Source organism: Vipera ursinii, assembly GCF_947247035.1.
Source record: "Vipera ursinii genome assembly, chromosome: Z".
Classification (NCBI taxonomy): Eukaryota; Metazoa; Chordata; class Lepidosauria; order Squamata; family Viperidae; genus Vipera; species Vipera ursinii.
The window spans coordinates 40641802-40664183 of NC_139517.1; the positions used below are offsets into that span (position 1 = coordinate 40641802).

General features: G+C 38.8%; 1 protein-coding gene across 1 annotated transcript in view; it reads left to right on the forward strand.

The window, feature by feature from the left end:
* Positions 1-21977, forward strand: part of WNT3 (Wnt family member 3) — a gene marked incomplete at its 3' end in the record, with an annotated part of 33907 nt that extends 11930 nt beyond the window's left edge. Inside the window, exons 2-4 of the mRNA XM_083378030.1 lie at positions 13169-13410; positions 19916-20181; positions 21498-21977. Coding sequence (XP_083234156.1) covers positions 13169-13410; positions 19916-20181; positions 21498-21977 — 988 coding nt within the window. The remainder of the gene's footprint in view (positions 1-13168; positions 13411-19915; positions 20182-21497) is intronic.
* Between the last annotated feature and the right edge of the window lie 405 nt (positions 21978-22382).

Consider the following 22382-nt stretch of genomic DNA (forward strand, 5'->3'; position numbering starts at 1 on the left):
AGGAAATTTCTTCTTAGTTCTAGGTTGCTTCTCTCCATGATTAGTTTCCATCTGCTGCTTCTTGTCCTGCCTTCAGGTGCTTTATGGCAGCCCCTCAGATACTGGAACATTCCTATCATGTCACCCCTAGTCCTTCTTTTTATTAAACTAAATATATGCAATTCCTGAAACCTTTCTTCATATGTTTTAACTCCCAGTCCCCTAATCATCTTTGTTCTTCTTCTCTACACTCTTTGTAGAATCTCGACATCTTTTTTATGTTGTGGCAACCCAAATTGGATGCAATATTCCAAGTGTGGTCTTACCGGGCCATTATAAAATGGTATTAACACTACACATGATCTTAATTCTATCCCTCTGTTAATGCAACCTAGGACTGTGTGGGCTTTTTTGGCAGCTGCAGCACACTGCTGGCTCATATATAAGTGATTATCAAAATTCCTCTTGCATTTATTACTATTGAGCCAAATACCATCTATCCTATACCTGTGCATTTAGTTTTTCTTGTCTAAGTATAGAACCTTATTTTTCTCACCGTTGAATTTCATTTTGTTAGATAGGGATCAGTGTTCAAGTCTGTCAAGATTCTTCTGGATCATGAGCCTACCTTCTGGAGTGTTAACTATTCCTGCCAGCTTGGTGTCATCTGCAAATTTGATCATTGTTTAAATCATTGATGAAGATGTTGAAGAGCCCTGGGCCAAAGACAGAGCCTTGGGGTATTTCTTTGCATACTTCCCTCCATGTAGAAGCAGTTCCATTAAGGAGTACATATTGAATGTGGTTGGTTATGCTATGTAACCCACATTTTCTATCTTATCAAGTGGTAGGTTATAGTCTGCTTTAATCAAATGCCTTACTGAAGTCCAAGAAATTTATATCCACAACATTTCTCTTGTCCTCTATGTCACATTGTCAAAAAATTCAATAAGATTTCTCTGGCATGATCTGTTTTGACAAACCCATATTGGTTTCTGGTTATGCCTGTCCTCATTTAACTGACCTCAGAAATATGGAAGGCTGAATTAAGCTTGAGCTGGTCAGGATCAAACTCCTGGCTCTGTGGGCAGAGGTAGACTGTTTATTTGCCTCTATGTGTTTGCAGATTTATTGCTTGATTATCTTTTCCAGAATCTTTCTAAATATTGATGTCAGGCTGATTGGTATGTATTCCCTGGATCAGTTTTTTTCTCTCCCTTTTTTGAAGTTGGGAACTACATTATCCCTTTTCCAGTCATCTGGTAGTTCTCTGGTGCTCCATGATCTTTGAAAAATATGGTTTGATCATTCTGAGATCACATCTGCCAACTCCTTCAGAACCTTGGGTCGTGGTGATTTGAAATCATCTGCAGTGGATAGATGTTCTCTTACCATTTTCTTGCTTATTTTAATTTGCATTCCTAATCTGCATGCAAATTTAGAAAATACGATAACTTAAATGGCAATACAGTACATCTCAAAATAGAAGGAAGATTGTGATCAAGGAACTGTGTACTTGATTAGCCTATTGCCTACAAAGCACCTGCTCTTCCATCTTTTGTTTCTCAAAGTTTAAATCAGAGTTAGACTAGACAGTCCTTTAAGTGGAGAAGTGTCTCCAATAAAATGTAAATTATGACCTTCCTACTTATCAATGATTGCAAATATGCATATAAATGAATAAGGATCCAGGAAATTACAGCCCACAGTACGATTTAGGTCATTCCAGAAGGGCTTTCCTAATCCTCTACATCAGTATATAGAACTGTATCTGCTGCAATCTGACTTTAATGGATATGATAAACTATGCAATTTTCTACAGGAATTAGGTAATGCATTCCCAAACCAGGCCATATTAATACAATCAAGAAAACGTCTCTCCTAAGTGATCTAGTATAACTATATTTTTGTACAGTTCACTTGCAAACTTGCTTTTGCCTACCAGTCCTTTGGCTAAATAAATCAAAAAGGAACGGATAGTCTGTACTCTACAATCATACAACCACATAAGGCAAGGGTCCCTAATAAATTGCTATGGCTTTTTTCTGGAACACTTTGCTCACAAGCCAAAGTATATTGTCTCCAAGCCTGCCAACTCTGAAAATGAACAAAGGCTGTCTAAGCATGGTACAATATTGTAGTTTCCAGCTAATTGGGAAATCTGTGGGTATGTATTAGTAGATGTTTTTTAAAGAAAATAAAAAAAACACATTTTCATCACATCAAAAATGGAATATTGAGATAAGTGATTGGAAGTGGAAGAAAGTAATCTGAGAAGAAAGAATCTGCTGGTACATAATGCAAGCTTTCCTTGCTGAATAGAGTGACGCATAGCTGGATGCATCCAATTGTGGAAGTTTAATAGAGCACTTCTCTATTGGTTAAGAAAGGAGATGTTTCAGAATATGCTGTAAGTTTATAAACTGCTCTGGGACTGAGATCCCATAATGTGACATCTGTGGCATTATCAGAAACTGCCTATTTGTCCAATTAGTTTTATACTAGCTACTTTAGATTTTTCAAAGCAGTCTTCCCCAGTATGCCTTTTAGATATGTTGAATTTCATTAGCCATCGTGTCTAATCCAACACATCTAGAAAACATGGAGTGATAGAAGCCCACGCCAGGTTCTCAAGCAAAGAGCGCTTTGGAATCAAGAGAATTTGCTAGTTCCTCTTTTTAACAGGTCCAAGTCCACTACAGCCATCAAAATTATGTGAGCTTATTTTCCCTATCTTATTCTTCACTTCTAAGTTTTCCCATCATTAGCACTAAAGCATCTGGCTTTAGAGTTTACTGTACCCTTGGAATAGTCAAACAAGCATGTTCCAACTTTATCTCAGCCATTCATTTGGAGAGGGTGGGGGAGGACACTTGGTGACCTAACTTGTCATCTCTCTTTGGCAGGAGTGGAATTGGTGCCAACAACTTAGCTGGCGCTGCCTGGGTGCTAAAAATAACTTGCCCTCAAGTCAGGTTCCCTCCAGAGGTAATAACAACAAAACAAGCAGCCTGCTAAAGAAGAATTAACTCAGCCTAATCAGCTCCCTGGGGCAGAGAGTTTGAGAGAGTTCAGGCAAGCAAACAGGTAATGCTGTAGTGTTCCCAAAGCAAAGACAGAGAGGATTGGCCATACCTCTTCCCACACTGAGAAGGATCTTACATGGTCATAGGAAGTTCAATCCTGACCTGCCAACAAACTCCCCAAACCTGGCCTGATGTTCTCTCCTGAGCATTTTCAAAATTTGAAGCATATTTATTGTAGAAAATGTCCACTGGAAATATTCATCAACCAGGATCCCCCCCATGGCCAACTCACCAGTGCCACTGGAACTGAGGAAGGCATCAAGCAAGGCTGCATATGGCTCCACTCTTACTCAGTTTCTATAGCCACTCTTTGATAGTCTATTTCCATAACACATTTCCCAAAACTTTCTGGAAGACAGGTCTTATTCTATTCTATGCAGACAACACAGCAATACTTTCAAGAATATTTGCTGGCCTTAAAATAATACTGAGAGCAGGAAAACAGTACTGCAAGGAGAATCAGAGATTAGAGGTAGGGCTTATGGAAGAGGAAGTTAGAGTATGGATAACCATACTATATTGGTTCAGACTTATCCTTTTTTTCCCCCTGGCCTTCCCCTATTACTGTAATTGTGAGTGATGATTTTCAGTCCACATGGTAATAATAATAATAATAATAATAATAATAATAATAATAATAATAATAATAATAATAATAATAATAATAATAATTTTATTTATATACCGCCCTTCTCCCGAAGGACTCAGGGCGGTGAACAGGGCAAGTATAAAAATACAGAGTTACAAAAGTTAAAAAGGATTAAATATATGCCCACTAAAAACAGTAAATACCAATATTAAAATAACAATAAAAACCCAACCCCCTCCCATCAGGCCAGGCCAGCTTGTTCAAAAAGATACGTCTTTAGATCGCGCCGGAAGGAGCGAAGGTCGGGCGCCATCCGGAGCTCAACCGGAAGATGGTTCCATAAATCCGGCGCGCCCACAGAGAAGGCCCTCCCCCTGGGGGCCACCAGTCGGCATTCTTTGACCGGAGGCACCCTGAGGAGACCCTCTCTGTGGGAGCGTATTGGGCGGAGGGACTAAAATTTCATTTTTGGGCTTCTCTCCAGAACTTCTATCCAGTGTGGGACAAGATCAGGCCAAAGCACTCATTAAACAGCATGTAGCAGACACAGAGCCAATTGGATCTTTTTATTGTCAGTGAATCCAACCTCCAACTGGTATTCTGTCTCCCCTATGGAATACTTAACTAAAGTTAAAAGTACCTAAACACTGAAGGACCTTTATAATTTAGCGTGATGTTACATCTTCCCTCAGCTATCCTTTCAGGCTAATACCCTGAAAGACAATGCCCCTATGGCTCTGGAAATGCAGAGCATATTCTTCACCAACCTCTGTATTACAGAGAAATTTGTACCATCCTCATCTCACCATTATTACTGCATAATTATCCAGAGTGCACAGGGCAATTCCATACCACCCTGCTGTGCTTTAGATAGCAACTCTGCCAGAATGTAGAAAATTGCCAAGTTCTGTGCAGCAGTGCTTAAAATTTGTTGGATAATGAGCTGTGCCATGCTCTAGATTTAATCAGCATCTAATTCACCATACTAGAGTACTCCATAATTGGATAGATAAAATCTTTCTCATATTAACCCCTACATCCATCTAATACTCCTAACCCTCCTTTTAGATTCCTTTATTCTTCTTTTTTATAACTTATACTTGTTGTTTTAATATTTTATATCTTCCAGCTTTTCATAATTTTTATGTATCATCTGTGCTTTTAATTGAGTGTACCTTACCTTCCTTGTGCTTGTCTATGACCATAATGAAGATTTGATTTGATCATCCAGGATCATACTTCCCCAGTAATTTTACATTAAAAATCTAAAATCCAATGAAGACAGTTTCATGAAACAAGGCTAGTAGTGTTTGTTAGGGTTCTGTTTAGTCCATTAAGATCAGATTAGTCCATTAGCTAATTGGTTTTCAGTCAACAGGCATTTCTATAGGAAAATGTCAATCAAAATCAAATCTACACCCATTTTTATGTGTGCCATAGAGCTTCAATTGCACCATCTAGGGCCCTATCTTCACTTTTTTTTTGCCACAAACTGCAGATAATCCTACTAACCCCATACTCTACTGAAGGGAAGGAAGAAAGACCATCCCTAGCTATATTTTTGCTGTGATCCCACTCGCTGGCATTACTAGATTACCTTCAAGAGAATGCAACTTGTAACAGAAAAGTGGGTCCCTATCTCTGCTCTCTCTCTCCAATGTACATAAGGTAAAGGTAAAGGTTCCCCCGCACATGCGTGCTAGTCGTTTCCAACTCTAGGGGCTGGTGCTCATCTCCGTTTCAAAGCCGAAGAGCCAGCGCTTGTCCAAGGACTTCTCTGTGGTCATGTGGCCGGCATGACTAGATGCCAAAGGTGCATGGAACGCTGTTAAGTTCCCACTGTACTGGTCCCTATTTTTCTACTTGCATTTTTACGTGCTTTCGAACTGCTAGGTTGGCAGAAGCTGGGACAAGTAACAGGCGCTCACTCTGTTATGCGGCACTCAGGATTCGATATTACTAGTATATATATCTCCCAAATGAGAAGTCAATTTCTTTTATACTAGTGAATGCCACAAAAAGGTATTTAAGGGCAATGTGTAGCATTTTAGGTTTTATTTTCAATATGGTTGGAGGAGTTGGGAAGCCAGACTCAGACTGACCTTACTCAGAAACAAGTTCTATTGGGTTGATGGAGCTTGTTTCCACAAATTGTTGTAGATGCTCCAGGGTACATTTGAGTGTACAGATGTGGGTGATTTTGTGTTGCTTACATGGTGGGCTGATTCCATTGTGGAGGTCTATAGTAGAAACCTCCCATTATAGGAACAAGAGGATTTAAGCATCTTCTAATGAGGTAGCCAAGGAAACGGCCCACTAGGGTTAAGGATGCCATCAACCCCTGAGGTTGCCATTTAGATAAGGAGCGTTCTCAGCTGGGAGAAAAGAAAGGATCACAAAGAAAAGAAGCTTTACAAAGTCCTTAAGACATCTGAGGCTGTTGGACACTCCTCTTGTTGCTTGTATAATAAATATAATAAAGTTCAGACAATAGCATTTGTTGACACACCCCTGCATTCAACTGGAAATTGAGAAAAAAATCAACTTTTCTATTTCTCCAGTGATGTTTAGGTTCCATGCAAACTCCTTTGTCTTATTTCTGGAGCAGCACAGCTGCATTATTTTAATTGTTATGGACTTCCTCTTGATCTCTTCACATATGGAATTTCTTCCAATTTTTAGCTATCTTTTTATGCATATTAGTGATGATATTTAATTAAATCCATGCAAACAAAAATATTATTCTGATTAAGCAAGTATAATCTGATTTCTTTTGCACTGTGACTAAATGAAAGTATACATACATACCCAGTAGCAAGCAAAGAGTAAAATGATGGAAACAGAATTACCATTCACGCCACCTGAAATTAATTTTAGAGATTCTAGATCTAGAAGATAGTCCTCAAATATTATGTAATGTTGCAATAGTAAAATCAATTTATATTCTTTTGTGTGTGAATCTATTAGACACTGGAAAAGAGAGAGAAAAGCACCCTAGAAACCTTCAGTCACAATCTTAAGATTACAGATTTCAAATAACATCTGTATTATATATTTTATTTCATTTTTATCAAACATAGGGACTCGAATTTTGATATTTTATACATTTTACAAGTTTACAGTCTTCCAGTTTTAACTTGGTTTATTAGTGAAGGTGGCTACATACTCTGTTTTGTTACAGTTGTTTCACTTATATAAGCCATTGTATATTTAGACAGACAGGTACTTGGTGTTAATACTTTAGGGCTAGTTGCCAATGACTGAAATTGTGGTTGCATAGGATTGTGCTATGAATAGCTCAACATAAACATCAATTGGAGGAATTAAGCTACAGGAGAGAAGGTACTCAGGAAAGCAGCTGATGTGATACTTGCTCATTTGAGAGCAAAAGAGAAAAAAAAACTGTATAAATGAAGTTGGGAAGTTACTGTAATTAATTTAATTCGTTTTTCAGCTCCAAAAGGAATAATGTGGGGATTATCCACATTACAACCAGACACAGAACCAGTTTTTTCCCTTATGCCATCACTGCTGAACACCTAATTCCCATAGTACAGTCATAAATTTAAGTATATTTACTCATTTAATATGGCTGTATTACTATTATCCTTATCATTTCTACTACCTTTTCTTGTTGGTATCGAGCTTATGCGTTCCTTGTGTGTTCTGTTCTATTCTATTCTGTTCTGTTCTAGCTGGGTTACATCTGCATACAAATATACGATCTAACAGCTCATCACACAAAATTATGTTGTAGTTTCTTTGCTTTGGGATAAGTGTGATGTGTGAACCAAATCATTTTGTCTACACTGTAATTCATGTGTTCATCATTTGTTAAAAACAACAACAACACTAAAATCCTTACGGTTCTGTTTCATTTCAATCAATTCCAGTCACACATTATACTAAGCCTTTTTGATCTGTACTATATGTGAACCTACTGTGGCTTGGTAAAACAAGTAATGTCTTAATCATGATCAGCCACTTCATACATATAATCAAGTCAATAAGGTTTGTTTGGCCTATTCCTAGCTTGTTTTTCAGACATCCATAATATTGCTAGTCATACTACTACAAAAATCCTATCAACTTTGGAATATCTGAGCCATCTGTTTTCTGTTTTTTGGTGGCATGTTTTTTTTTTGCCCAAATGTTTGTGAGGAATTGGAGAAAGACCTTTGTTGAAATGAAATGCCTGTGTGTTTACTGAAAATCAAGAATATGTTATAACCTTTCAGACTAGCACATTAAAAACTATAAGCTTTCATGACCTAATTACACCATGCATCTGATGGAGTGAGCTATAGTTCACAAAAATGTGCTATAACTAATAAAACATTTAGTCTGAATTTATTTATGTCCCACCTTTATTGTTTTTATAAAAAATTCAACTGGCAAACATAGAAAATGTCCCTTCCTCCTCCTCCTATTTTCTGCACAATTACAATCCTGAGAGGTGACTCTGGCTGAGAATGAGTGACTGGGCCAAAGCCACCCAGCTGGTTCTCACACCTAAGGCAGGATTAGAACTCAGTCTTCTGGCTTCTATCCTGTTACCTCAAGCACTACACCAAACTGGCTGTCTGAGTTCCTGATGTGTATCTTTCTGAGTTCTTGGTTTTTCTGTTTCTTTGTTGGAAATCTTGTGGATTACGTACGTATGTGCTTTTTCTGTTAGTAGCTTCATCTATGTATTTACATCCAAAGGAAGCAAAGTGCAAAAGCAGTTCAGAACCAGCAATACAAGTGACCGGAGTGGATAATTTATCACGACTGCATCCCTCCTTTCCTTCAAGAAGCTGCAGGATGCAGTGTTTCCATTTTCCCCACCTTGTAGTAATCCTATGGAACATGCTGTGAGCTAGTGATTCAGGCAAGAAGTTGTGAAGCTAAGCCATTAATTCTACATTACTGATTCTGGTCAAAGGACAATAGACTTATGATGTTGTATTGGTTCTCAGCTGACAGTACTGGCATGTAAAACATGAAAATGAAATGGAACAATTCATTTTATATTTATGTAGCAAATGGGGAAAGACCTGCTGTAATCGGTTGTGAATATAATGTTAGAAGACAGGAGGGAAAGGAGTCACAGATTCGGAGGTGGCCAGACAAGAAACATTTCAGCCTACAGAACAAATGGGGGCAGAAAAAGCATCTCAGAAGGGACCCTTTCTAGTTCTCTGAAATTAAGGCAAGGAAAGGAAGAAAGGCTTTCAGACTTGCATGGTTCTGTTACTATAACCTTACAATAAAGATAAGTATTAATATTTATGATTTTGGTTCCTTGTCTGGACTGCCTGGAAGGGCTGACCCCGAATTAGTGCTTTGAATACTCTGGATAGCCAAAACGTTCTTTCCCAATAAAGAATCTTTTTGAGTAGAAGTGTAAAATCGGAATAATCAATATGTGTATAATAGGCACTACATAACACTCTTGGGGCTTTTGATCTGCTAATAATTGATTTTAATTTTTGACAGACTCTTTGAATAGAAAAAATAATAATAGAAATGTGCCACTTGCAGATTGGCTGAAAGGTAAAGTGTTATTTTCTAGCACTCTGTTTTCCAAGAATGCCTCTGGACTCTATTCTTAGGCAATGAATGATTAATGTTTCTCAATATAATCATAATTATGATACTTTTAGTCTCCCATATGCAAACAAGACTACATAATACAAAATAAGTTAATTCTTTTAATTATTTCTTTTCCTATTTTTCTTAGATTCTATGTTTGAATTTAAGATAGTGGTTTTAAAGGCCCTTCTCACTGCCCCATCAATTTGTCATGCAGTTATTAACTAATCCTTTTGGCATTTGGGTGACAGCTCTAAAAATCTGTATTGACTAGAGATGACACAAATTGCAATTCATCTTATATTGAAAAGAAAAAGTAGAAAAGATTGAATCAGAAAATAAAGTTGATAAACTTAAATTGAACATAAGTCACAAAGGCTTTGCTAGGTCAAACCATACAGCACACATTGAGGTAATAAAATTCTTCTGAAGGTACTAAACCTCAGAAACTCAGATTCAGCACTTTTTCTTGGATAGCTCCCTCAGCAAAAAAAAACCCTGACCAGCCCAAGTTATAAACATTTATCCTTTTAAACAACTAACTAACTAACTAAATGACTTTTTCAAGTCTTTAAGCACAATATGAATTATAGTCTATAGAACAACCAAGTATAGGAGGTTTGATACTATGAACCCACCTGCCACGTAGTTAGGAAAGCAGCACTTTACTAGCTTTTACGTATTAATGCCACCAACATAAAATGGGGCCTTTACAGATTAATAAAAGTGTACAGTACAGGTAGTCCTCGACTTACAACAGTTCATTTAGTTAGCAAAGTTACTGAAAAAAGTGACTTATCACCATTTTTCACACATACATCCATTGCAGCCTTCCCATGTTCATGTGATCAAAATTCAGACACTTGCCAACTGATTCATATTTATAGCAGTTGCAGTGTACCAGGGTCATATGATCACCTTTTGAGACCTTCTGACAAGCAAAGTGAATGGCGAAGCCAGATTCACTTAACAACCATTTTACTAACTTAACAACTGCAGTGATTCACTTAACAATTATGGCAAGAAAGGTCATAAAATTGTTTCACTTATCAATAGAAATGTTGGGCTCAATTGTGGTCATAAGTCGAGGACCACCTGTATGTGTGTGGGGGGTGGATACTTCCACATGGAGGGAAGAGAATTTGTAGCCAATATTCTGGCAGCAGAAAAGGAGGTGAAGGATATAAAAATCAGAAGCTGACCATAAATAGAGGCAGTTACATGAGATTCCTTTGCTCAATAGGGAAGAAAGAAGGGTTAATTTTGTTAGATTATCTGCTTTTTTATATAAAACCCATGCCATACTAACTTATTTGTGTGTTTTTAAAGAACTCATATTATATTAACTTATTTGCCTGCCCATGTACTAAAGGGCCCATGTTGATTCTGGGGGATTTGGGTGGGAGCAGAGAGACATCATCTGGCTTCACAAACATATTTTTTTAAAGTAAAAGGTAAAGGTAAAGGTTCCCCCGCACGTGTGTGCTAGTGGTTTCCAACTCTAGGGGCTGGTGTTCATCTCCGTTTCAAAGGCGAAGAGCCAGCGTTTGTCCGAGGACGTCTCCGTGGTCATGTGGCCGGCATGACCAGATGCCAAAGGTGCACGGAATGCTGTTACCTTCCCACCGTACTGGTCCCTATTTTTCTACTTGCATTTTTTACGTGCTTTCGAACTGCTAGGTTGGCAGAAGCTGGGACGAGTAACAGGCGCTCACTCTGCTACGTGGCACTCGGGATTCGACCCGCCAAACTGCCGACCTTCTGATCGACAAGCTCAGCGTCCTAACCCACTGAGCCACCGCGTCCCTTTTCTTTAAAGTATCACTTCCTAAACTTTACCATCATATCCTATGAAAGGAATGTGTAATTCTAATATTCTCTGCCTATATCTGTGCAAATAAGCAAATTTAAGCAAATAAATAAGTCCCAAGGATTAGGACTAGTACAAGTCTCTCTTTAGCCATGGGAACTCACTCCCTCTCAGCCCAACCAACCTTGCAAAATCCTTGTTGTAAAACGAAAGGAGATTCTTAGATAAGCCACATTTTGCTCCTGGAGCAAATATAAATATAACAAATAAAATTATATGCATTAATGGGGCAAATCACAAATCAAAGAAGAGATAACAGTTATTCCATTTAAAAGCAACATCTTATAATTCTCCAGTAATGGTGCCTCCAGGTTTTAAGAAAAATATTTTGAATGATGGAATTTAAGCTGTCTAAAAGCACTTTGAACTTTATGCTATGTAATATAGTTTTGATCATTTATTTATATAATTGTTTATATAATTATTTTTTGCATGAATCACTTACGCAGAATTAATGCTTGTCTGACTGTGAATTTCAGCAGGCAGAGCATTGGCATCAAATATAAATTTTATCCCAGCCAAATTGGGATATTTCCAGTGGTGGGATTCAGCTGGTTTGCACTGGTTTCGCAGAATTGATACCTATTTTTTGTTGAGTTCGGCAAACCGGTTATGATAAATCTGAGTTCTTCTATGGCCACTTGTGGACACACACCACGTGGCAAATTGTGCCACTGCCGCCACTCATGGCATGACGCCGCATTGCTCTTTGCACTGATTGTGCCACTGCTTCTCGCATCAGGACACTGCATGGCTCACACCGATTGGACCAGTGCTGCTGCTCAATGCAGAAGGCCGCAAGGCTCATTGGTGTCAGCAGTGGCACCGGCGCCATCGGCGTGATCTGCTAGGCACCCTGCTGCCAAAAGTAGCAGCACCAGCACTATCGGAGCGACGAGCCTCACAGCTTCCTGCTACAACTGGGATCCTACTCCTACAGTGAACAGATGGTTAAGGATAAATGACACAGCCAATAATGCTTGGATAAAAGCAAAGAAAATTGCAAGTAAGCACGCCAATCAAGAAGCAATATGGAAATATCTTAAATAACAGTGTTATTGTTTTTGTCAGGTATTATTTAATATTTTTTCATTAATATTTTAAAACTCTTTCTTATAACATAGTCTAGTTTTGTGTACCTCCTTTATTGTTCTTATTTAAGTATTAAATGCATGAAATAATAAACTACCTTTCGGTATATCATTTTTTGATACTTAAAATGGTCATTAGGGCACAGAACCAGTTGTTAAATTATTTGAATCCCACCACTGGATATTTCCACATTACCTCAAGATATTTTGATATCAATTCCCAACACATTTAGCCACTGTGGATTGTATACTACTATTCTAAATCAATGGTGTAAAATTAAATGGCAACTTTTCCCCAGAATCTGTTTCAAACATTTTAACAGAAACATGGTTTGGGATTTAACATAAGGTAATTCTCTGGCCATCCTGATTTCCTGCCTGGATTTATTCAAACGAGAAAGATATTGAACATTAAGAATACAAAACAAATCATACTACAGTATATACAGTTAGAATTTTTTGTCTAACTTTGAAAATGACTATGAATATTCTGAATAGTTTTCTGACTCTTCTGGGGTAGCTATCATTGCATCTTTAATTTGACAGGAGCTACCTTCTACCTATATGAAAACCTAATATTGCCTACTTCCTTGTTGCAGAAAAATATTACTCATTTGGAAAAAAAAGTTAAAAGGCAACTGAGATATTTTAAGCAAGTTATCCTGGTTCAGTATGTAAATTACCAATTATATGCTAGAATGTTTCTATATTATACAAAATTAAGTCTAACCAATGTTTGGTAGAAATAGTTGAAGAAGGAAGCATTTGACTAACATAGTTATGCTACAGATAAACCAATGATTTCTGAGTGTAACCCTCTCAACTAAATAGCATCTAGAAGGTATGCCTTTCAAGGGCAGAGCCTATTAATTAATTATGTGAGGTCTACTTTGGACAAACATAAGTTAGTGGAAATTGACATATTGGAGGTCCGGTACACTTTCAGCTATAGACTATATTTATTCTCTCCATGCAGGTCCCTTGCATTAGGCCAGCAATATACATCCCTGGGCTCTCAGCCAATTCTCTGTGGTTCAATTCCTGGCTTAGTGCCTAAGCAACTTCGTTTCTGCCGAAACTACATTGAGATCATGCCCAGTGTGGCTGAAGGTGTGAAGCTGGGAATTCAAGAGTGCCAACATCAGTTCCGGGGGAGACGTTGGAATTGCACCACCATTGATGACAGCTTGGCTATTTTTGGGCCTGTTCTAGATAAAGGTATAATATATAGTATGCTGGGGGGTGGGGGACATTAGGCAACATGTTTTACATGCTGGAAGAATAGTTTCTGTGTTCTCCAAGTATTAGGAACGTTGTAGGGTCAGGACTGGGGAAGGCTCTGATATTGGAAAATCAATTCCATCAGAGCAAAAAATGGTTAGGTGAACATAAGAAAACCAAAGAAGCTATACTCACATATTGTGCTTAGCCATAGCTGACTTCCTATTCTTGGTTGAATAACTCATTGTGATTTAATTAATTCTGCATGCTAAATCATAAATACTGGCTTGTAAACCACAAATGATTTAATACATAATATATTAAAACCAGGGCTTTTTTTCTCATAGAATGCTCAGAACAGCATTCCAGCACCTTTTTTTGCAAAAAAAAAAAAAAAAAGCTGCCTCTATTGGCTTTGGAAAGCCTATTGCAGTCTTGGCTCTTTTTTATGACTCATGGACTTCAACTCCCAGAAATCCTGAGCCAGCCACGCTGAGGGGAAAGAGAGAGGTTTCCAAGCTGAGCCATGCTGGCTCAGGAATTCTGGAAGTTGAAGTCCTTGAGTCATAAAAGAGCCAAGGTTGCCCACCCTGCACTAGACAACATTAAAATTATGTACAAGTTTCCTTCTTTAGGAACTAAACTTTTAGAATCTAAAACAGCTAATTCAAAAAAGCCAACAGAAAAGAATCTCACATTTTTCATCTGCTTCTGTCTTTTGGAAGGTAAAATTAGATAACAAAATAATTTATTTCCTATGTTAACATCTCTTCAATGAAATCAATAAATCAATAATGAAAGAAATGAGAAACATTTTTCTCAATGTAATATGTCTAATTTAGCTGATGCTAGAAAAAAATAGTATCTTTTGTAAATACTCAAACTATTTTGAATCTATAAACATCTATTACAACTAAACTACTTTAAATTAAACAATTCTTAAGAATGAAATATTCTTAATTTGGACTTTACTTTTACTGTTTGGACTGTTGTGTGTTTTGAAAAATAGATTATTTATAATCTAGTTATGTTGCACTTCAGTTTAAATAATTAGCTTAACATCAATAACATCATTTATTAAAAAGGCTAAAATAATTTCTGGTGGTATTATCTGTACATTAAAATTTTGTTTATTCACAATCTTTCACTTTTTACATTCTGGGCAAGCAGTAGTCATGTATCCTAGCAAAAAATGTTACATATGTGCATAAGCATGGTCAGTAGCATATGCCTTTTTAAAAATATCAAACATGCAAAGAAACAAAAATAAGTCCAAAATATCTGTATTACATCCAGAAATGCCAACTTTGCAACCAATATTTCTCATCCATAACTATGGCACCCTAAGGATACCTGCTAGAGTTTCCTCTTGCCTTTCCGAGTTAACTCCTTGGTCTGTCACTGAGCAAGAATTGACTTTGTAGGGAAGCATATTATCATTTGGTGTATATTTAACATATGTTTTACCTTTATTTACCGATTATATAATATTTGTATGCAATCCATATGCAAGGTTTGGGCCAACTTACAATAGAAAAAATATATTTTTAAAATCAGAAGATTAAAACATAAAAGCAGGGCTTTTTTCTCATAGAACACTCAAAATGGCATTCCAGCACCTTTTTTTGCACACACACAAAAAAGCTTTTGCACAAGCTATGCTACTCCCTCTATTGGCTTTTGAAAGCCTATTGGCTTTCGAAAACCAATAGGAATTGCTGCTGAGCACGCCAAAAGACCTGGCCGGCAAACGTTGCACTGGCAAGTTGTCTGCAGCGAAGGCGAGTTGGCAGGAACTTTGCATCCCTCCCTGCTGCCCAACTACATCATCTCAACTAGGTAAGTAAGAGAGGACAAGGAGTGGGAGGTGGATTCTGTGGAGTCCATGTGCACTCCTTCCTTGTGCTCACCCATGACAGCCAGGCTGTGACCTACCTGGTGCTGGACCTGCGCCACCATCGCCTCGCCTTGCACGCCTAAGTGGCCGCCCTGCATTGTCTGGCCTGCACCGCCTCTGCCACATGCCCCGCGCAGCCCCGCCATATAGAGTGGGCCCTGCTGCTCCCACAGCACCAGCCACGCCGGCTCTGGCCCCAGGGGAAAGCCCGCCACCAACACCCCTTACACCCGTGACTGCAGCAGCACCACCCTTCGCCCCCCTGCCTCCTGCGCCCGCCAAGATGAGAGTTCCGGCACCTTTTTTTTTTTTTTTGAAAAAAAGTCCTGATTAAAACCAAACCAGACTCTTTTTAAAACAGTTGCATATAGGTCATATTAAAGTCTTAATATGAATTCTATAATCTGAATTCTAATACTTCACATGAATTCATTTCCATACTGTAGCAAAGTATGGTCCTGAACAAATTAAAGGAAACATATATGTCAGAGAAGCAATTTTAAGAGGATGGTAAGATATCCCCAAATATATTTTCATAGGAAGAGAGAGATTATTCAGTTATTTTGTAAACCAGAGTCAAGGTATCTCAAAGTAAGCACTAATCATAACTTCAAGGTTTCTTTTATTATTATTTTTTTTATTTTTTATCCCATTTACATCCCACCCTTCACCGAAGACTCAGGGCGGCTTACAATCTAAGAAGCACAAATCAATGTGCTTAGCAAATTTGTTTGTTTGTTTCTTTTATCCAATGTTTATCTACATTTCCCAAGTGGGAAATAAGTGAGATATCTTAAAATAAAATTGTCCTACATGTAAGAACTGACCATTTTGTGAGAACATAATTTCACTTCAGTTGTATACCAGCAGTCCAGAGAAAATGAACAGAACTTCAAGGCCCAAAGAATGAGGCACTATTATTTTTGCTGAAATTTCTACATTTACTGAATATGTTTTCTTCAGAAAACAGAGTTACTGAAAAGATCTTTAAAAAATTATGGGATTTTCACACAGAAACCGATCACCATCTAGAACACAACACACTATATATAAAGCAATGGAAAAGATGACAGTAATTTTTATAGATATGGCAACACCTGGCGGTAGAAGAACACAGGACAAAGAATAGGAAAAATGTAAAATGTAGAGCTCTAGTGCTAGCAAGAGGTAAGTATTTGGGGGGAGAAGTTTGCAAAGATGTCCCCATGTGCATTGCATAAAACAACAAATTCACTTAATTAAGCAAATGTTATAATTAAGCAAAAGTTTATGAGAACTAAATATCAATTATGAATTAAAAAAAACACTTTGAATGAGCACATATTACACTTTATGATGTTACTTGGATAACTACCAGGTTCCTGGCTGGAACTCAAATTCCAAATAGATAGTTATTTTTGTTTGTTCTTTGGGCTGTTATTTCTTAATTAATAAACACAAATAATAATATCATTTGATTATTATTATTTCTTGCTGTATGTCCCAATCAGGTGAAATAGAAGTGCTGCAGAAATGCCATGTTTTTGCATGGTAAATCTCATTTTATATTTTATTACCTGCAAAGAGAAGGAAAAATGTGTATGTTATCTTTCATACTAAAAAAAGAAATAATCCTATACAAAAGTACTTATGTGGTGCTATTTTGAATAAAATCTATCTCAACTTTCAATGACTAAATGAACATATCCATATTAGTTTTTTGGCAACATTATGTAAGCAATTAGTACTTATTTTTTTCAGAAGCAATATTAAATTTACTTGTTTTTACACAAATACACATAAACACATATACATACACAAACACCACAGACACAGAAACACGGACACACATTTCCAAGTCAGTGTTTTGACTTCTGGAGATTGCATAGGGAAACTTTCTTGGTAAGGTTTTCCAGAAATGGCTTGCCATTTCCTTCTTTCTAGATGAAGTGAGTGACTGGTCCAACATCACCAGCTGGCTTTGTGCCTAAGATGGGACTAAAACCCATGGTCTCCCAGTTTTTAGGCCAATGCCTTAACCACTACACCAAATTGGCTGACAGGACTATTATTTCAAACACTTAAAAACAGGACTTCTACAGGATAACCACATCCAGGAACTATTAGATATAACGTCATTATGTGAATGTTACTATTACAGGACCTGAGGTAGTAAATTAACTACATTTAATAGACATAAGTTATTTGTTTTATTTTGACTGAATGAATAAGGAGCTCCAATTTAGTTACACCCTTTTGATTAAGACACATATCCATCTTATGTGGAAATCTAGCAGTGCAGCAAGAATTGTTCTGTGCTTTAAATCCGGAAAAAAAGGCTCAGCAACGCGGCCTCCTTAGTATACCAATAGCTGATTGCCATCTAAGAGCTACCTGTGTAGGGTGACTTGCTTTTCACTAAATTTATGTCTTGTCAGAATCACTTTAGTGTGGAGGTGCAGATTGATGCACATATGTTTTTCTGTGCAATAAAGTTCTGTTGATATCAATAGCACAAATCCTTGTATATACATGTGACTTTTGTTTGTTTTGTATAGGGCAATCAGCAAATATGTGAACCCTACACAAGATTCTCTCCCCAGGAAATGCTCAGCCTAAGAAAGTAAAAAGACAGGTGAAAGGGTTGAGGTGTGAGTGGGGTGTGTGGGGAAAAAAATAACACTTGGGTCACATGGTATGGAGTGAGGTTAAAATGTGTAACCTATTTTTACAGATAATTATTTTAGAATTCCATAGCAAATTGAAGAAAGGATCCTGCCCACATTTCTGTGGAACAAATAACTACAACAAAACCTGTATCTCAAGGGCCTCTGTGTTTTGAGAAAAGAAGACTGCTTGGCTTTGCAGGCTGCAAATGGCCTACAGCATTGTGATAACCCAGCAGTGTTTTTCAGCTGTGACACAGATGACAAATTTGCATTTAAAGAGGAGCTGGGATCTAAATGGCAGAGATTTCAAGGCAGCACAGTCGGTGGGGAGGGAGAGAAAATGAGCTTATGGGCAAGAGAAAAGAGCTAAGCTGCAATCCCCACTGTGCACCAGAGCAAGGGATATCATTCCTGGCCTCGAACTGCTTCACAACCCCGCACCATTCACACGCCCTTTGGCCACTAAGAGCTCAGGAGGGGAGAAACAGCATTAGAGGACTCAATAGAGATTTCCGAGCCTGACTGGTGGGCTCTCAGGGGGATGGCAGGGCAGGGTGAGCACAGGCCCCGTTGCCAAGGGGTGGCCGCAGAGAATGCCAGCATGGGCACCATCGCGCCTGGCGGAAACATTCCACATTATGTGGGTAATACAGTGTGACACTCCACAAACAATGGCAGATCAAGTGTCCCAGCAGGTAAGAGGGCCTGGATAGGAGGCCATGACAGTGAAGCTCTGTCAAGAGTCCCTAATCCACCCAAGCTCTGCTCCCCCCTTGCCCCCTTGATGCTTCTGAGAACTTCACTTGTATCACTAGGAAATCTTTCCCAGCTATCCCCAACCCCCTCTTCCCATCTGCAAGAAAATTCCAGGGTATAATTGAGAGGGAGGCAGTGGAATGGGGGCTGATCCTTCCGTATACACAGGCTCCAGGACAGTTTTGCACTACCCCCGGATTCCCACTCTTAAAATAGCAATCCAGATCCAGTTACTATGGTTCATTTCCCAAACTTTCAATGCTAGAGCTCTGTCTAATGAAATCAAAGTCGTTTTCTCCCATTTCTTTCCTTTTCAGAGTGGAAGAACCATTTACCTCACTGGAGCCTACCCTTGGTATTACTGCGTTAGTTATTGTGCTGTTCAAACTTTCACTGAGGACAATTACTTTATTTAAATGATAAATTTCACTTTTTCACATATTTTATTTTAAAAAGTAACCTCAAAGGGCCAGAAGACTCTTCAAAAGCAAGTTAGAATGGCCAGAATGATAGTCTTCTCCTTTTTCTTCTCCTCTTTTAAAAGGGGTGTTTTTCCTCATTTATGGCTTAGGCTCTGGCTTAATGCAATGTGTCAAGTCAACTCAGCTAGTATTTTATTAAAAATTAATGAAAGTACAAAACCAGTCAAAAAAATAGAAAGAAAACAAGGGGAGGAGCACACTTTTAATGCTGGGGTGTAAATGATTGGCTCAAGTTATTTGCAAAAGACTGTTTATTGTAGCCAACTAAGAGTCTGTTTTGCACAGAACATGTTCACTGGGTCATCTTAACACTATGCCACCCACAATTGTAGAGGTCAGATATTTCCTGTATCATTTTGGACAAATCAGCTAAGTAACTTCCTCCCGTTTTGCTGCATTGTCCCACATATTAACCTTGGTGCTCTGTTTTAATAACGTCTCTGCTACTTTAAGAGCTTCAGTTGGCCAAGGAAAATAATTTATTTTCATGTCTGAAATAAGCAAGACTGTTGCTAAATTCTGTTCTGTAGCAATGGCTATAAGGGTCGCTTCAGTGTGATGCTGGAATTAACCTAGGATTTCTGGTGCTACAGTATATAGTTAAAAATTGAATTACTTTTTAATTGTTCACATTCCCATATATTTATTTTACCATGGAGTGATTTTGACTGTTGATAAGTAATTAAGTAAATAAATTGGGTCTTTCTACCCTTTTACAGCCACACGAGAATCAGCTTTTGTGCATGCCATTGCCTCTGCTGGCGTGGCATTTGCTGTCACACGGTCATGTGCTGAAGGTACTTCCACCATTTGTGGCTGTGACTCACATCATAAGGGACCACCTGGTGAAGGATGGAAATGGGGAGGCTGCAGTGAAGATGCTGACTTCGGGGTACTTGTCTCACGAGAGTTTGCAGATGCCAGAGAAAACCGTCCAGATGCTCGCTCTGCCATGAATAGGCACAATAATGAAGCTGGACGAACAGTGAGTGGCTCCCCTCTTTATATTCTTCTGAAAAAGAATGAGCAACGGAGCCCTGTTGCTTTGCATTCCTGGGGATTCACTGCTGGAAAAATTGCCAATGCAAGAGCCCAAATCTCAGCAGCCCTCTGATCCAGACTAAAGTAGTGTTGATGGCTTCATTCAGTGGACAGATAGAAACTTCTTTTCTCTTTTCTCCTTATCAGCTGCAGCCATTCAAGGCCTGCCATTCAATCATCTTCCCCTTGTCACCATGGCTCATGACCCATCAAGAAACAGAAGAAAAACATAAAAACCTCTGCCCTGAGGGCAACTGTATGTCCATAGTGCTTTCTAAGAAGTAGCATTATCTGGAGATTAGGGAAAAAAAGGTAGATAGTGTATTTGATGGCTCAGGCAAGGGACCAGCCAGTTAGAGAGATCAATTACATTTTGGCTTGTCCAAATTCCTAAGGTATTTGCTTAAACCAGTGATGACACTCAGAGCCCTCTCTGTGGGCATGCGTGCCATTGCCCCAGCCCTGCCTCCCCCCACCAGCAGGCCCCCTGGAGGAGACTCGCCCCCGAGCGCGGCCCACACGAAGCAGCATAGCCAATGACATGGCAGCCAGGTAGCGGGGACAAGACTCCACCCTCACGCCCCATCATGCACAGTTGATGCTGTGGGGTGCAGGCAGAGGGCGTGTCCACCATGGCACTGCTGGGCCACCTGGATGATCTGCGACAGGCCGTGGAGGTGGTGAGTGGCCCTGCAGGTGGGTGGGATGGGGATGGAGTGGGGGTGGGTTGGGGGCAGAGTGAGGTGGAGCAGGGGCAGAGTGGGGGCAGGGGTGGTTTTTGGACACTCGGTCTCTAAAAGGTTCACCATAACTGGCTTGAACTATCATAAGAGAATGATTGCATGCATTTCCAGGCAGGTTGTAGTGACTACAACTTCCATCACCCCTTGTCAACAAAGCCATGCTGTCTGAGGACGATATAAATTGAGTTTTAACACATCTTGACAGCATGAAGTTGAGGAAGGATCCATTTTGATTATGTTTCTAAATTCATGCTATCCCAATTCATTATAAATTCTTAAAATAACATAGTTCTGTTTAAGAAGAAATAATTTGGAAGAGTCCAATACCCTAACAGTTTGATTAACAGTCATTGGTCAAACTAAAGTTACTCCTCTAGAAGAGAGAACAGACGAGTTTGTATTTTATCAGCGGGTCAAAAGATTGTAAGGACAAAATTGTCCTAATGAAAATTGTATAGAAGATAGCCTAAAAGCTTTCCCAGTTTTACGTCATTTGATTTTTTGTTTTCTTTTGCAGATTATCTTGGACCACATGCATTTAAAATGCAAATGCCATGGCTTGTCTGGCAGCTGTGAAGTTAAAACATGCTGGTGGGCCCAGCCAGACTTTCGGGCCATTGGTGACTACTTGAAGGACAAGTATGACAGTGCTTCCGAGATGGTGGTAGAAAAGCATCGGGAATCCCGTGGTTGGGTGGAGACACTGCGTGCCAAGTATGCCCTCTTTAAACCACCAACAGAACGTGACTTGGTCTATTATGAAAACTCACCCAATTTCTGTGAACCCAACCCCGAGACTGGGTCATTTGGTACAAGGGACAGGATGTGCAATGTGACCTCACATGGGATTGATGGGTGTGATTTGCTCTGCTGTGGCCGTGGTCATAACACTAGGACAGAGAAAAGGAAAGAGAAATGCCATTGCATTTTCCATTGGTGCTGTTATGTCAGCTGCCAGGAATGCATTCGTGTTTATGATGTTCATACCTGCAAATAAGAAAAGGTATGTATGGGGTAAAGGACTACCTAGAACAAAATTTTGTTGTTGTTGCAATAGTGGTTAAAGAGTATGAGAGGGAAAGTCTCCAGTTTGAAGCTCACCTCCATCCTAAGCAATCTTAAATAGCATGCAGTGTGGACATCCCTCATATATGAAACATTTGTGAAGACTCCTGTGCTGTCATTACATGAAATGCTCAGGAAACACAAAATGCTCTGCAAGAGCACTCATTATTAAATAAAATCTTGCATGAATTTTAATGTAGAACTTTTCCTAGGTTAAAGCTATAGATTTCCCCAATTTTTTGGAATTAGCTACTATTTCTCATACACAAGTATGCAAAGTGGTGCCCCAAATGTGATCTTCCTAGGATAGTTGTTCAGCAAAAGACAAAGGCCACTG